Below are 17,166 nucleotides of genomic sequence, written 5' to 3' on the forward strand. Positions count from 1 at the left end.
ATCAGTCGCAATCAAGACTACTAGATAGATAGATACTTTATTGATCCCCAAGGGGAAATTGAAGACTCAAGAAATTCAAGATTCAAAAATTCAATACTACGGGTTACATCAGTTTTATTTCAACATGTGGTCACGTGAAGAGAAGACTCAAGGCTTCGGACCATTAGCTTTAAAACCAATCACAAGGCATTTGGTTCTTTGAGTGAGGACCAATGGCACTCATGGCCAAATGTACTAATAGGCTATAGCTGTCTATATGCATGTAAGGCAAAGATGGCAGCTTTGTGTCATCAAAATTCAGAGGTCTATGGTTTATTACAGCAATATGTTAAACAGGACAGAGTAATATTCTTGTAAATGGCAGGTAACAGCTTATAACTAGTTTGAGTATATTTAGGCCATACTAGAATAGTCAATCACATACTATTGGTTAGTTTTCTGTACATGGAAGAGAACTTCAATGGAGATGTCTAGTCTAGGACTAGGCTTAATCCATACAGGATACTGGACCTATATTTTTTATTTTATTGTTATACATACACATGACCACAATTTCACACACATTAAGAAAACACAATTCTTCAAATATTACATACATATGACAGATACCGATATGGTTTGCAAAAAACATGTCCACTGATTCAATGACTATCTCAAAGCCTGAGAAACTAAAAGAGAGGTACTGACTTGATGGTGTGTCTTTGGTCTGGGTGAGGTTTTGATATCTGGCATTCATGACCATAGTCATGTCCTAAGATCCATAGCAATGTCTTCCTTAAAGATGTAAAATGCAGCTTTTTATTATCAACAATAAAGGCCTTGGTATCACTTCCCTGATATCTCTGTATTATTGTGTATATTGTCTATTTAAGGCTTTCATAACATTAAGCATTTTCCTATCTTGCACTTCCTATTGTACAAACCAAATTGATTCATGAAAAACATCTCAAACTAAGACTCCAGAGTTACACTAGATTTTTTTTTGCATCTTTGCGTATTAATCTTTGCGTATTTCACTCCTTGGGCCTTCAAATTTGGATAGATTTCAGGAAATGTTTTTGTTTCAAATTACATATTGCACTTTTAAAGCACAAGTATATTTCAAATGTCTCAACCTGTTGATTAGTTCATGTTCAGATAAAATAAATATGTATTCAATAAACAAAACAGCTATAGAAATACAGAGGATGGAATAGAATCAGAGGACAAGCTTGCATGCATAGTATACAAATTAATTAAAAATAAATAAACATATGTTTTTACATATACAAAACGGGGTTTAGTATAAATCTGTAACAGTGGTACTGTAAAACTGAAAAATAGAAGTGCATAATAGTGATACTTGGTGAGGCAAAATGTGACAAGGCCTTGGCTGGTGTTTACATTTCCATGGGAACAAAATGCAGCCGATGCACATAATCGTTTCCCTCGATCAGCCACCAGGATGGTGGGTCAATCAGTGTCGAGAGGTGATGACGTTAGTTTCGAAATTGAAAGTGGCAGTGGTATATGGTAGGAGCAAGGCTCGAAAACGTCAAAAAATTGCAGTGAAAGAATGTGTCCATTTATGCAGCAAAGGTACTACATACACCGTTTCCTGACTGCCAATGTCATTATTATCCATTTGTAAAGGTTAAGAAAAGTAGGAAGTAGGAACGCTAGGAATCCCTGATCAATGTGATTGATTAGGCTGGACCAGTGGTTCTCAAACTTTTTCCATCATTCCCCACTTTGGAGGTGGGGAATTTTCAAGCCCCACCTGAGCCCATCACCCTGGCAAAATGGTCATGTTAAAATATTATTTTCACATTTTGGTTCCATTTCCTGTCTCAATCTGATGATTCTAATTTATTGTTATACTTCATATGTTGGTCTGCCTATGACTCCTATGTTTGTGTGTGGCTATTTTGTTTTGAATCTATGATCTTCCTTGTCAAAAAAGAAAGGCACAAAAAAAGGCACAAAATACAAATGTCCTCCTGTTCATCGCGCCCCACCTTTCATGTCTCTATTCCCCACTAATGGGGCCCGCCCCACACTTTGAGAACCGCTGGGCTGGAACAATGATTTTAAAGTTACTACAGTATGATGGTTGGAAACATTTCCCAATAGAGAGTAGCAAGACTTTCTTCACAAAGTGAGTGAGTCTGGTAGTATCAGGCTACCCATGGTTTTGGTGATGAAACCTCAATGTAAACAAAAGGAGCGAGTTTGTTTAATTTTTTCAGCATGAACATAAAAGTAAAATGTTTGATTTCATTCATTATTCATATTCATGCATGTGTGCATGTGACTTTCCTATCACTCATATATGCACATAGCTGTACATACTGTACATAGGGAGCGTACCTATGTTCCCCGCTTTGTACAGATTTGTTTACCCCTTCCAAACCCAATTGTTTTAGGAAGTTGCACAGCAAGATCATGAACTGCTGCTAAACTGCTGCCTGTGTGTTTCATTTCTGCCCGATAGCTTAGTTTAGCTAAAGAGAAAAGTGTGCTAGCAAGGAGTGTGTGCTAGCCAGACGGCAAAAAGTATAGGCAGCATGGACTGTTGCTAGCACATCTCTAAATGTGTCCTTATTATAAATAATATTATAAAAAGTACTTATTTTGTGCCAGAGTACAGGCAGAGCTCTGAATTTGAGCCTCTTGCATCGACCCTGTAGGGTGCGTTTCATCACCTCTAGCGTTGGCACTAACGTTAACATGAAGGACCTGCAGAAAGAGAACAAGCTGAATGAAACACATAAGACTGCACTACATGCGCTTGTAATATGCTACACTGTGACTTCAGACAAAAGCAACTGCTAAATGAGCAAATGTGAAAAAAGAAAGAAGATCTTTCCTGAAATCAGATGTTTTTTTTACCCCTCAAAAGTTGAGCTTGTCTGAGTTGTAGGCGCTGGTGCCAGTGTTGGTGTCCATGCTAAGAGGTGAACTTGTAAGAAAATCATCCAGACCCCGACCCCACCCCTGGAGCTGGTACTGGGGCCCTGGGTCCAGTGGAACACTAGAAACAGGATTGGTATCTGCTCCTGCTCCTCCTCCTCCTCCTACTTCTCCTGCTCCTGTTCCTCCTCTTGTTCCTCCTCCTACCCCTCCTGCTTCTCCTGCTCCTGTTCCTCCTCTTGTTCCTCCTCCTGCTTCTCCTGCTCCTCCTTCTCCTCCTCCTTCTCCTGCTGCTCCTCCTGCTGTTCCTACTGCTCCTCCTCCGACTGAAGCCTGTTAGAGGACACTTATTTTCATAAATGGGTCCAAAAACCAAGGTATTCCTATCAAATCCTTCATGTGAAAAGAAGCATTATCTGGCAAGCCGTGTTTGGGCATTCATATCGCAAAAAGTATTATTCCTAACCTGCCCAAACTTTGTAAGATGGAAGATAAACATGTTGTCAGTGAAAGAAACGATATACAGTATAGAGTGGCAAAATATACACTATCACATACAGCTATCTTGACTAATGTATGTGATATAGCTATGGACAATATGACACACTGCAAACAGACATCCAAGCAGTTTCATTGCCTATGTCCTGCTAAAATAAAAACAACTATTGGTTTTGAGCCACTGTATATATGTACATGCAAGGAATATATATTACATACCCAAGAAGGAGCAGCAGGAGTGTATGGAGGGCAAGGCTCAGAACAGCTGCCTGCCACCTCAGAGTAAGGCTATAATAACAATGCCACAGAACAAGTTTTTCAGTGTAGAATTAAACAATGTTAAACGCAGTCCTTTCCTACATATACAATATACGATCCAAACACTTCAATCCAATTACTATATAGTAAATAGTATGCTGAAGGTGAGGGCAATACTAATATTGGACATCTGAAGTCAGATCAGTGCATTCATACACACAGGCCCAGAAACAGACAGATAAACAAAAGGAAAGAAGATGATTCTTCTGTGTGGAGAAGAAAGGAAAGACACAGACTGAGAACGTAAAGTATACGACCCAGTGCAGGAGGAGTGCCAGACAGAGGGGTGAAGAACAGACTGGGCGTCATTATTTAAAGGGCAAGAGGGTGGAGGGATGAGGAAGGAGTGTAGTGAGTGTAGAAGAATGAAGAGACGTTAGAACTTGGGGAAGGCTGAACTTACAGGTGGCTGACTGTCCATGTGCTGAGCTAATGAAGAATAGGGCTGAAACCACGGTAGACGGTCTGCACACGCCACAGCCTGTAAGAGGAGTGCATAAAGAATAATAATAATAAGAAGAAGAGGAAGCCAGGAGATTTCAACACTGGCTCACTGGTGGTCAGCATTTTTTCCACTGATGATTTATGTTGCTACTCTTTGTGACCGGTGTCAAGTGTACATCCATGGTGACTGTAGCTTAAGGCTCAAATTTTCTCTCTTTCTCAGGTTGATAAGTACTTGAATCGAAGGTGTGAGAATCATTAGTTCTCCAATGATCACATTGGATAACTATTAATTCTCACAATTGTGAAAACTTAACTTTAGTTAATCTTTATCAACTGCCTCTGCTTAAGGTAAATTAACTCAATGCGCATAAAACATGGACATGTTGCTCCTTGATGCAATGACTAAGGGCCAAGCAGCCATGTCAAACTGATTATTCTTCAAACATCCAACAGAAACTAAATTCAGGCTTGTGAAATTGTGACAAGGAAAGAAGGAGGGAGAAAAGAGGATAGAGCGAAAGACAGAAAGAGGCTGATTTGATTGGGCAGTGAGGGGCTACAGTCTCTCACCACAGGCGGAGGTGGGAGGGAGGATGCTGGAGTAGTCATGGCAACAGGATCCTGCAACAGAAACAAGAGTAGAATAGTGTGAAAGGGTTTTGAAGTGAGCCTGACAGACAGATAGACAGTTAGAGAAATATGAACAGACAGAATGTAATGGTCACCCATTAAAAGTATGGGCTGTTTTGAGCAGGTACTCATTGTGTGTTTATTAATTTGGCTGTTGAAATAATGTATTAACTAGAATGAGACATTTATGTTAGATACCAGAACTGGAGAAAACCGACAGATGTAAACTCCTACGGATGGGGCTGTCAATCAGCAGGAGGTGTTTGTGGAACAGGGGGACATTTCTTATGTTCTGTAATCAGGTTAGGTCGGCAGCAGCAGCACAAGCATCTATTGTTTGTTAAGTTGGACGAAACTACGGTCACATTTTGGCCCTTTTTTCTGTGACAACTGATCTTTTTTGACGTTTTTGCATTTTTTGTTTATATTCAGGATACAATCTGGGAGGACATTGCCGCCAAGGAACAGACTAGAGAGACGCAGGTTTCTTTCCTCTGGTGGATGAGCACATCATACAGACCATAATCTTATAGGCGCACAACGGTACTTGAACATCTGTCAACATGTGATTTTTTCCGTCTGTTGAGCGACTTGTTTGCAGTATTACGGTGTTATTTTGGGGTAATCTGTCTGAATGGTGATGGTGAATGGTGGCACACTCCAGCACACTTGGTTGAGTTGAACGAATGAAGGAGTGACTAGAGTGGACGCATTGGTGGTGGTTAGTGAGGTTCCACCGTCACTGTGGAGTGCTTTGAGTGTTGAGAAAAGCGTTATATAAATGTAACATGTTGTTTTTGTTGTTGGTTGAGTTGAATGTCTGAATGACTGGAGCGGGCCTAGTACACTTTAACCTGCAAATGCATGGATTATAATTACGGGGTGTTTAATGTAAATGTTGGACTGCTTGTGTTTTTATTTGAGCTTCCTGTGTTTACTACCAGAGTAATGTATGTATACTTTCTTTGCAATTTAACCCGTGTCCACAACATTGGCAGTGGCTGTATAAATGAATAGTCTTCTCCGCCCCTTTTAGTGCATTCTGTAGACATGTACAGAGCATTTGTTAGAAGATGCCTCTCTTCAGTAGCCTGGAAAAATCCAAATTCATTCACGAAGTGAATAGAGTCTGGTGACTCATGATTGGGATTTGTTTCTAACACTTGCATCGCGACGGGCACTAACTTTGAAATCATTGGGCCAGCCTTACCAATCACATTGATCAGAGATTCCTAGCGTTACTTATACTTCGCCTAAACTTTACAAACTGACAATAAACAGCATCGCTAGTTAGGAAAAATTGTAGGTCTACCTTTGCTGTAAATACATTTCTGCATGGTAATGTTTGCAGGTATTGCTGTTTATCACAATAACTTTTGGTTCCGTCTTCCCCTCTCGTCGCTGATTGGCCTGACATTTGTCTTGTCTGAGGGAAACGGTTATGAACTATGGTGTTTCAGACAAGATCTCCCTGACAGAAGCTCTGGTGGGCGTGGGCCAGGCTACCTCTTCAAAGCAGCAACAACTACACTTACATGGAAGTGGATGGGCTGTGCAAATACACTTACATGGATGTGGATGGGCTGAGCAACTACACTTACATGGATGTGGATGGGCTGAGCGGGGGTTGGTGAAGCAACAGGGGCATAGATCTTTTTACAAGTCCTACAACACCTCCTCACAAAGCAGCAGCAGCCCAGCAGCAACAGCAGTGTACCGATAAAGGAAACAACGTTGGACACCAGCAGGTTTTTATTTGAAGATTCTGAATGGAGGAATTGAGAAAGGGGGATAGAGAGAGAGAGAGAGTGGGTGAGAAAATCAAGAATAAATGTTAAAATGTTAAAATGTCCCAAGGGACTGGATGGATCCACTTGTGTCCTAGAAAAATATACTGTAACAAACTGCAATGTTTGTCTCAGAATGTTTTTTATTGGTTTAACACACCAAAACACACAAACTCTAATGCCGGGCCAGACCCGGCCCTTATGCCCCAGCACTAAACCTCTACTTCAGGCTGTTTCTAAAACACACACTATCCAACCCTGGTTCTGAACACTGTTACTAGCTGTAAACACACACAACTGATTTGATGCATTAACATTCCCAACATTGCATGGTTTCAACATCAGGAGTTCACAGTCCTAAAACAACTAGGCTCAGTTCATTACAATACGTTGAAAGAGGGAGCCGGAGATGGAGGCACATTCATTTGTAACAGCGTGTCCTAACTGCAAGCGAGCATTAGCATCAAAATCAGTTTGACTGTTCAGATCTAATGCGACAATGCTGTGCAGCATGATGCGGCGACATGTTTTGAGCCGAACTTTTATCCAACGCCCTGTTTCTATTTCTTTTCTGTCTCTCGCATTGTTTTGTTATCTTTTTTTAAAAAAGTATATATATATTTTAGGGGGCTTTTTATGCCTTTAATGACAGGACAGTGGAGAGTGACAGGAAGCGAATGGAAGAGAGAGCAGGGGTGGGATCCGGAAAGGACCACGGGGCGGGAATCGAACCCGGGTCACCGGCGTACGGTGCAGGTGCCCCAGCCAGTTGCGCCAGAGCTGGGGCCGTTGTTTTGTTATCTTGAGCAAGAAATATAGAATGGACATAGAATTTAATGGACACAGTGTGCCAGAGAGCACTGATTCTACGCCAGTGTTTCTCAAAGTGTGGTTCGGGGACCACTGGTGGTCTGCAAGCTATCCCAAGTGGTCCGCGAGCAGACGTGGTGAAATATAATGTAGATGAGTTGTTTGCAATATTGAACCAATGTTAATCCAAACTGGATTAACCCGCCCGGACTCGAACCCGCGAACAGCAGCACCTCGGATCGGGAGGCGAGCGCGCTAACAATTGAGCCAATAGCCCAGGCTACTGGCTCGCATGCCAGCACCACTCTTGAGGCGTCGGGGAGTGAGGTTTACCAACGTTCCACAAGCACAGCTAAGCTAGCTGGCATCCGTGGTCAGTGAGTTTTTTTTTTAATTGGTTAAGTGGTCCTTGGTCTGAAAAAGTTTAAGAAACACTGTTCTACATGACAGTCAGATGCTCACAATTCAGTTAGGATAAGCTGTTATGCACTGAGGTAGGCTACACTGAAGTCTGAAATAACTGTCACACTTATCAAGAAGATACAATAAAAAACAACTTACCACTGCTATCATAGACATTCATAACAACAGCACGGCTTTTGTTCTTGTCGCGGACTTCATATTGCCCCTTGTCACCTGACTTAAGGTCCGTAATAGTGAGGACCAGTTCACCAAACTCTGCATGCAGGTCTATCCGAGACCCAAAGATTCGGAATGCCTCTTCAGTCACCATGGCGTTCTGGAAAAGCACATGCTTATCCTTGGAGGAATCAATAAATGTAAGCACTGCCTCGGCTAAGGGAACAGGGAACTTTCTCTTGATGGACCCGTCGCTCAAATCGTATTGTCTCTTGAGTTCTGAGATGGAAAGATACTGTTAAGATAGCTCCAATTGTAAGAAAATCATGAAATTAAGCTCATTTAAAACATATTTGGGACAAAACGAAGGGAGTCTGTTGGAGCACTGCTTTCACTGCACATTCACAGGAGATTTGAATGTGTATCAGCATGCTGGTAAGAGTGCTTAAAAGGAGGTGTTTTATGGTGTACCTGTGACAGAGAGTATAGTGCTGGAGATCTCGACACCGTTCTCCTTCAGGAAAGTATAGCGACCTTCATCGGCGTAGGTGATCTTGACAGCCTCCCAGCAATCATGTGTCACCTCCCCCCTGGCTTCCGGTTTGTTATCTGCGTTGATCCGACTCCACAGAACCCTGCGGTCAGTCGATTTTGGAGTGGTGAACTCCAATATGGACACATTCTTTGGCACCTCCAGACTAAACTTCTCACCATAAGTTACTTCACTATGGACGGAGCAATCTGTGGGAGAGCAAAACAGGGATCAGGTAAAAGCTGAACTATGAAGCCCAAAACCTGGCTGTCTCCATTTTTTTAGATTCTTCAAAGAAATGTTGGCAAGATTTGTGCATGGCTTTGTTTATTGGCTGTGACAAACATCAATAAATTAGTGCTGGTAGCTGACAGCTCATAGTGAATGGAAAGAAGTTAGGAAAGCATGTTCTCACCCTTGAGAATGAGATTGATCGCTGCCAATTTCATATTAAACGCATGTGGAAAACTCCAATGGTACTCTCCCTCATGTTGTTTCATTACCTCAGGAATGTATATGTAGTCGCCTTTGAACTGATACGAGGGGAGTAAGATCTGGGGGAATAAAAACAACAGTAAGACATGCACTTTAAAGCCACCCTTAAACTAGAAAGTTGCTAGGTAGGTAATCGCCTACAGAGGGCAGCTTAGACAATGGCAGAAGTGCCGTTCGTCATGTTATGAGGTTATGTGCCATCACAATGATTTTGGAAACGGTATGTTAAGGACAAAAAATTGTTAAGGATGCCTTTAAGACTTTGCTATAGATTTATGTCTAAATGTATGCATTTGGCAGAAGCTTTTCTCTAAAGCTCTTTAGACTGTTTTTGTTATGAGTCTGTTATGAGAAATGACCTGGCAGGACTCAAAGCTGGGTCCTCATGGTCTTGTAAGGGGGCGATCAGATAGGATGCGTTTTTTGCAGTGCGGTGCGCCTTTTTTATGTTGTTTCGTATTGGCAGTAAGCGTTCACTTGCGCTTCAGCCTGGTTGGTGGTCACGGAACAGGATGCAGGAGTCAAGAAGGGAGATCCAAGGTCTAACAAGAGCCAAGGAGCAGGACCGGAGCACTCAATGCTTTAAGTGATTTTTATTTGTGCAAACTGACTAACGTTTCAACGCCCATGCGTCTTCTCTGCATGGGCGTTGAAACGTTAGTCAGTCTCAAGTCATGAGTCAAGTCAGTCTCAAGTCAAGTCTTTTATCCATGTTTGTAAAAAGCATGTTTGTCCAAGCAGGTCGCAAGTCCTCAAATTTGCGACTTAAGTCAGACTCGAGTCAAGTCATGTGACTCGAGTCCCCCACCTCTGGTGTGTGTGTGTGTGTGTGTGTGTGTGTGTGTGTATTGAATCATGGACTGCAGCTTTAAACTATCTGAACTATTGACTTATGGTTATGATTATTGAATTTAGCTGACATTTTTGTACGAAGACTTAAAGCTGCAGTTGGCAAGATTTTTTTGATCACATTCACTGAAACCGACACTATGCTCCGACAGAACAACATAAATCAGCCGTTTTTAGAAAAAAACCCGCACTTCTACCTCCACCTAGAGCCTGTTATTTGTTTCGCAAAAATTCACAGCTCCCGGTTCTTCTGGTCTAATCAGAGCAGAGCTGTGTGAGATCTGACTGTCAATCATAGTCTGGTGCAGTCTGGTGCACACTGACGAGCACAAACTCGATGAGAGGGTGCTCTGTGGTAGTGGGGGAGGGGCACGAGAGTTGTAAACATTCAAAATTTTGGCTAAGTCCCCTCAATCTGTCAGACTTGCTGCTTTAAGTGTCCAAAGACACTTATTTTAGACAAGGTCTTTTGAGTGGCTCCACTAATAGACCTATTAAGGAATAACACTAAGAATACACCAGTGTGTGTTAGTTGTGGCCATGTTTATTCACATGTTTGCAATGTCTACTTACATGAGTCCTGTTTGCCACCTGCTTTTCAGAGCTTCCAGGTACACTTGATTTAAAGAGCAAATCAGCAGAAGGTAACTTTTTTGCAATGGGGAAAGACTGGCCAGGGCATACATATTCAGTATTTCTGTACCCTATCGGAGAAAAAAAGAGAGAAAAGAGAGAGAGAGGGGGGGTATACCTTGGATTTACATTGGCATATTAATTTCACATTTTTATCCAGAGCAATTTATAATGAGGAGGAGCATTCAAGTTATACAGCCTAAATGGCCTGAAAAGGTTTAAACTAGCCTACCTTTTACTAAGCAAAACATCTGATGATAGTGCTGCAGAGCTTTACAGAACCCTGGATTCATGGCAAGATATTTTTTGGCATATATCCAAAAAATGTGCACTCATTTTACTAAATTGTATGCTCATTTTACTAAATCGTACACAAATTTAACTAAATTGTGTGCACGTTTTATTAAATAGTGTGCTCGCTTTACTAAATTGTGCGCACGTTTTACTAAATAGTGCGCTCATTCTAGAAAATTGTGCTCTCATTTTAATTGTTGTAAAATGAGTGTACAATTTAAGAAAATGTGCACACAATATAGTGAAATGTGTGCACAATTTAGTAAAATGTGTGCACGATTTACTAAATTGAGAGCACAATTTAGTAAAATGAGCGCACTATTTAGTAAAACGTGCACACGATTTACTACAATTTAATAAAATGAGCACACAATATACTAAATTGTGCACACTACATAGTAAAATGAGACCACAATTTAGTCAAATTAGTGCACAACTTACTAAAAGCGCACATTCTATCTTGCAATGACAGCTCCTGGTCTCCATAGGGAGAGTGTTGTTGTTATGTTATGCATTCGCCAGTAGGTGGCAAGAACGTGTTAATTATGCGAGACGTCTAAGAGGTTTGAAGACCGCTGTCACGTCATCCGCTTTGGTAGTTTGAAGAGGTCAGAAGGTTTGAGGTGAGAAGAATAATACGTGGACAATGAATGACATCTGTCACTGGTCTGCTGCGTCTTTAGGCTACTTGTTGTAGGCTGTAGTTATCATACTACATTAGGCTACAACGTAACAAGTGATCGCTATTTGATAAATGTCTCACTCTCATAGCCCAAGAAATGGAATATCTAGCCTCCTACTGCATTGCCTTCTTGGTCGTTTACTAAACCATTTACAAAGTGACTCACCTTGTCCTGCAGTCGCGGTGACATGCCCTGAAAACATGACATAAATAAAGCTGTCAATTGGCAACTAATAACAACAGACAATCAATAAGCGAATGTTGTTGGCTACATACTCTCCTCTCAACAGCAACTACTCACCCGTAAGTAAAAGCGTGAGAACAGAAAACAAATGCATAATCACTGGAGAAGCAACACTTTTTTATTTGCCAAGTAGTAACAAACCAAAACTCATTAGCTAAACTATGTTTTATGTATTTTTTTTCTGTGTGTAGATCGGTCGAACATGATAAGGCTGTTTCTGTAGCTTGATCTGCGTGAAGTCAGAAACAAAACGTTTCCAGTAGTATAAAACGTGAGTAAAAGTCCTCAAAGCTTTACTCTCAAAATGAGGTTACACAGGTACATTATACACAGTAGTGAGATGTCTGGTTTGTTTTACAACGAGCAAAGAGAAGGACTTTCGTTTTATGCCAATCCTGTTTTGATCGCTACCACAAAAATGGTGAAATAGGGTGTGGCTATTTGTATATTAAGCCCTACTTTTATTTTGACAGCATTAGTTTGATATTAGAGCCTTGTTGTCGGCATCTATGTAAACGTACGCTTTTAGTCCTGTCCTTGAGCCAGAGGGAGGGATGGTTGGTATTCTACCAGTAACTTTTGGCAAGGTGGAGTTAGAAAAATAAGTGAGAGCATTGTATTGTTGGTGTCTTTTTTGTTTTATCACCCTTTATGTCAATTATATGCTTATGCAGGGATATATTAGGCCAACAGGTGAATAGGCTAAACATTTTAACTACATGTCCCCACAAAACTTACACAGCTGATTATGCACATTAAATCAATATTTTTTGTATTGCAGGTTTTCTGAAATGTTACGTAGCTTATACACGTGTAAATGAGCCATTATCTACTGAAATATACAATCATTTGTATTCATGAGTTTCATCAGGACCCTTTACACAGATGTTAAGCATCATGCAGTCTGCATTCATAATCTAGGTGCTTGATTTTATACACCTGTGGAAAGTGACCTGATGAAACCCATGAATACATTTCAAGTGCAGAAAACGTAACACTGGATAAAGTCAAGTTCAAAATTCTTCTTTCAGTTTTTTTCCATTCTGGTTGCATATTAGAGTGAAATGTTATTCCTGAAATACATTATGTTTGAAAATGTCTACATTTCCTGAAAGTCCATAATGTTCCAGAACTTGTAACATACCTGTAGCTTATGTTACAAATCATATATGAACAACCTCCTCTTTAAACCCTCCAGCATAGGCCTATAGCACTGGAAAATGTAGTGTTTGTAAGTAGCCTATACAATTTAAGTGGAGATTTTCTCATGGCTGTTGGCAGTATTTATCAAAATGCACACCGTAATAACATTTCACTCTAATATGGTGTCCAAAATAAAATAAAAAAAGAATTTTGAACTTGACTTTCTGTACTTGAATGTAGGCGATATTGCATATTTCAGTAGATAATGGCTCATCTACTTACTTATAACATTTAAGAAAACTTGAAAATTATTGACTTAAATAGCCTAATCAGCTGTGCAAGTTTTTTTTATTGGATATCTATTAGCCTACTTAAGTTTTTAGCCTATATATAGCCTAATTGATATAAACAGGGTGATAAATCACAAAAAGCTATCACTTATTTTGTAATTCTAAGGTGGTATATTATCAAAAATCAGTATGAGACTTCTTCCCCTCGAATGGTAAGTATACAAAGCAACAGCGCCCTCTACAGTAACAAAATTCACTCGGTGTACAGCCTGTATTTTCTGAAAGCTATAATATCTGGAATATATTTCTGCATGTAGCAAATTAAACTTTGTAGCGTTGTGATTTTACAGCCTCTTAAGTACAACTCAATGAAAAAGTGACTTTTTCAGTCATGCCACACGTTTGTGTGATATATTACAACCTGGCACAGTTATGACCATGAACGCCACATTTGATGAATTAAGACATGCACATACATGCCCCACCTTCCTCCATACCTTGTTGCACCATGACCTGTACAGTCAGTACTACACACTGTAGTACTGAATGTAGGCTATGTGTACCAAGTATACACCTGACACATTTTGGCCTATGTCATTAATTCAGTAGCCTAAACTGTATATTTTCAAAATGCTTATACACAGCTTGAGGCATGTCCCACCCACCTCCATACTTTGTTTGCAAAATGCATGCGTTAAATCAATCAAGTGAACGGTTAACATTTGCCTGTTCAGGGAAATCCAGTGGTAGGCTATTCTTGACTTCTGTAAGCAAACTAACACCGAAAAAAAACGTATCCTACTCTATTTAGTTTACGTGTTCTATATAGATTAGGCCTACTATGTAACTTAATACTGATTTCATACTTCCATATGGTGACTAATGATAACGTCTACATCCACAGTCTATCAGAGAAATTCTTCACTCTTTTCGGGTGGAACTAATATTTTAAGAGTCTGTGTCACCCGGTAGGTGTCCTTATATTGTCCACTGCGTTTTAGGGGCGGGTTCGTTGGTCACATAACTACAAACATGGCAGCTTCACATACTGCTGTTCCCCAAGATCAAGCTCCAAAAGCAGCACCCCAAGGACCGATTCAGTTTGATATTTCTAAACCTCCAGCCATTGAAGGCTTTAGTCCTTTGCCACGACACAGAGAAGAGGGATTCCAGGAGAAATTTATTAGGAAGACCAAGGAAAACCCCTTCGTCCCTATTGGTGAGTTACATAAAGCTAACACAGCTAGCATTCGCTAACAACTGCATTACAAAACAGCATTACTATACTATTATAGCTTAATGCAATATTTCTTTCAGTTATAACTTAACATCCAAAATGGTATAAGAGAGGTTTACAAGGCAGTTATTGGCAGCTAGCATCTCTCAAACACGATAACGTTACAGCCGAAGTGCAAGTGACTGGGAAAGTACGTTACTTTTCATAACTATCACTCTGTTGTGAGATATTTGCCATCAATGGCAAACTGTTAAGCCTATAGCCAAAATAACTGTGGACAGTGTACTTAAATAGCTTTCTTGTTGCCTTGACAGTGTAAAGCATAGGTCAACATCAAACCATGGTCAACGATGTCCCTCTTCTGACATGGCGTTCTTTTAACGCTAAGCAAAAGGAGACTTTTGCAGAACGGTCATGATCAATCGGTATTTGTTAATCAACCTTTGGCAAAGTTAAATGCATCTATCGTTGATCTATCAAATCAACGGTTACTGTAATACCACGCCTTTCAATGTCAAGTCAAAGATCATATGCCATTAGGCAAGCGTCAATATGAATTGAATATCTAGCAGTTAATCTGCTGTCTGTGGTAAAGGCTAACGTTACCTCAGGAGACAGTTCTTAAGGTCTGATTAAAATATATCACTAGCTTTAACAATAAAAGAAAAAAGTTACTTGTTATATACAATCTATCAAGATTCACAGAAAGCACAAGGAATTGTATATTTTATCTGTGCCCTCTGAACAACATCAATTTTGTTTTTTAAATCTTTCACACAAACTCGCGTCACAGACCTACGTCACACACCACTTGGAGGTGCAAACCAAAGATTCTATCTTTGGTGCAAACAATCGGAGCTTTGGTTGATTTGACCATTAGTTCTAGGTAACTTCGAAACAGGCATTTTACTTTGGATAGACAATAGCAATACATCATAGAGTGATTAACGTAAAAAAATCTAGTCTGGAGTAACTCAACATTTGACACATTTAAACATATAGGAGGTGTCAAATTTTGAGTTACTCCAGACTAGATTTTTGTGTTCTAAAAACGTAAAATAGTCCGCTATACTTACCAAATTCATAGCCAAGGAGCCAGAAGTGAAGACGCATGGATGGCTTTAAAAGCTGTGCTTTCATTATACAACTAAACGACAAAATACATTTGTAACCCTTGAGCCAGATGTCAAAGCCTATGTGATCTCAATGGAGATGCAGCGTTTGTTTGCACCTCCAAAAGCATGGCGTACCTGGGGCCTGTACTACGAAGGGAGCTTAACCTACCCAGATGTAACCCAGGGTTACTTTGTTAAACCGGGGTTGACAAAACCTGGTTATCTTTAGTGACATGTCTCGGGAGAAATTGTTAGTGGAGGGGTGGTACTTATAAAGGGTGTGGTTAACGGAAACCTCGGGTTAACCAAGAACATAACCTGGTCGGAGCAGGTTTGAGATGCAGCGTAAATTGCCATGGCAGCATACCTCGGTTAAAACCTATCCACCTTTCGTAGTACGGGTTAATCGGGAAGTTACGCCACACGTGATCAAGTTACTCTCGAAGTTACCCAGATAAGCCAGAAACCCCGCTTCGTAGTACAGGCCCCTGGTTACCTCCCCAAAACGCCCACAAATAGTCCGCATGTTTGTGTGTGGAACTGGGCCTCACCAATACAGGTCAAATGAATGGAATGTTATAATATCAAACTCTTTGAATATGCACTGAGTAGACTGTCCATTTCTTTGGACCAAATGTGACTGGTCAACAATATTAAAATATGGAAAAAAAAACATTTGTCAATCAGTTGCAACCCCTATTGATTTCTCTTCCCACAGGCTGCCTAGGAACAGCTGGTGCGCTTATATATGGTCTGCGCGCATTCAAAATGGGCAAGACCCGGCAGTCCCAACTGTCTATGAGGGCGCGTATCTTTGCCCAAGGATTCACAGTGGTTGCAATTATTGTTGGAGTTGCAACTACAGCATTGAAGCCAAGACAATGAGCGGACACCCCAGTAGTTGTTTTCCTAAACCAGGACCATTGGATGAACTGGATTGGGAAGCAAAATCATGTTTTATTTTTTCCTCGGTCATACATCTAACTGCCTTAAAGGCCATTTATGGCAATTGTGTTAAGTCTGCCACAACGCGGCAGGTGGCACAGTTGGTATATACTATGTATTTAACAGCTTTTAGTGGGGTTTCATACCAGAGTGCAATAATTAAAGCATTGGCAAGGTGCTTGCCAGTCTGATATAGTCTAGCTGTCTGATTTCAATTGGAAAGTGATTGTCATTCTGTATTGTCATCAGTGTTTTGAATGTACAGTGTACAACAGGGTAGAAGGGAAGGGGATCCCTCCAAAAACGTCACTGTCCTTTTTATGTCAAGTCTTAACCAGCGTTGTCAGATTACTTTGAAATGTTATCCATTACTGACTACAGATTACATGTCAATTTTTGTAATCAGTAACTTAATCAATTGGATTACCCAGAACATCTAACGTAATCTGATTACTTTAGGATTACTTTTTACACAACTTGCACACAACATACCCATTCTTATTTTCCACTGTCTTGTCAAAGTTGTGGCGATATTGCCAAGTACTAAACACATTCTTCCCGACTGGAATGGGTCCATCCTACTGGAATGGGTCTATCGGTCGATGTCTCCTCCATCTTAGGTTTTGATTTGAACCTTTTTCTTGTCAAGAAACTACACAGGCAATTGGATGATAATGACAAATAGGCTGCTTGTCAGATTAAAACATTAGCTGGGCTATAATTTCTTCGTAATCTGGGCTGATTAT

General features: G+C 40.5%; 2 protein-coding genes across 3 annotated transcripts; one reads left to right on the forward strand and one right to left on the reverse strand.

The window, feature by feature from the left end:
* Positions 1-18: 18 nt before the first annotated feature.
* On the reverse strand, positions 19-11,838 carry LOC143132325 (uncharacterized). Of its 2 annotated transcripts, XM_076291755.1 has the most exons (12): positions 11,748-11,838; positions 11,613-11,639; positions 10,411-10,541; positions 8,909-9,047; positions 8,433-8,702; positions 7,944-8,240; positions 6,387-6,550; positions 4,726-4,776; positions 4,112-4,189; positions 3,610-3,678; positions 2,872-3,225; positions 19-2,718 (listed from the first exon to the last, which is right to left on the reverse strand). In XM_076291755.1, exons 1-11 carry the CDS (start codon positions 11,782-11,784, stop codon positions 2,875-2,877), a joined length of 1,614 nt encoding a protein of 537 aa, XP_076147870.1. In that variant the 5' UTR covers positions 11,785-11,838; the 3' UTR covers positions 19-2,718; positions 2,872-2,874. The 2 variants fall into 2 exon arrangements, with proteins under 2 accessions (XP_076147870.1, XP_076147869.1); XM_076291754.1 differs by having other exon boundaries at positions 19-3,225.
* A 2,286-nt stretch (positions 11,839-14,124) lies between these two features.
* On the forward strand, positions 14,125-16,611 carry higd2a (HIG1 hypoxia inducible domain family, member 2A). Its single transcript, XM_076291759.1, has 2 exons — positions 14,125-14,342; positions 16,194-16,611. Exons 1-2 carry the CDS (start codon positions 14,156-14,158, stop codon positions 16,358-16,360), a joined length of 354 nt encoding a protein of 117 aa, XP_076147874.1. The 5' UTR covers positions 14,125-14,155; the 3' UTR covers positions 16,361-16,611.
* Positions 16,612-17,166: the final 555 nt, after the last annotated feature.

Source organism: Alosa pseudoharengus, unplaced genomic scaffold, assembly GCF_046254945.1.
Source record: "Alosa pseudoharengus isolate Yale_2024_CS ecotype anadromous, Long Island Sound unplaced genomic scaffold, YU_APseudo_1.1 YU_APseudo_1.1_scf_19, whole genome shotgun sequence".
Classification (NCBI taxonomy): Eukaryota; Metazoa; Chordata; class Actinopteri; order Clupeiformes; family Clupeidae; genus Alosa; species Alosa pseudoharengus.

Coding starts and splice junctions, on each gene's coding strand:
- LOC143132325 (XM_076291755.1), bottom strand. CDS start 11,784: ATGCATTTGTTTTCTGTTCTCACGCTTTTACTTACGG. Junction 6,551..7,943: donor GAATGTCTATGATAGCAGTG/GTAAGTTGTTTT, acceptor TCCTCCATTCAG/AATCTTCAAATAAAAACCTG. Junction 3,679..4,111: donor ACATGGACAGTCAGCCACCT/GTAAGTTCAGCC, acceptor TTGTTATTATAG/CCTTACTCTGAGGTGGCAGG.
- higd2a (XM_076291759.1), top strand. CDS start 14,156: ATGGCAGCTTCACATACTGCTGTTCCCCAAGATCAAGCTCCAAAAGCA. Junction 14,343..16,193: donor AAACCCCTTCGTCCCTATTG/GTGAGTTACATA, acceptor CTCTTCCCACAG/GCTGCCTAGGAACAGCTGGT.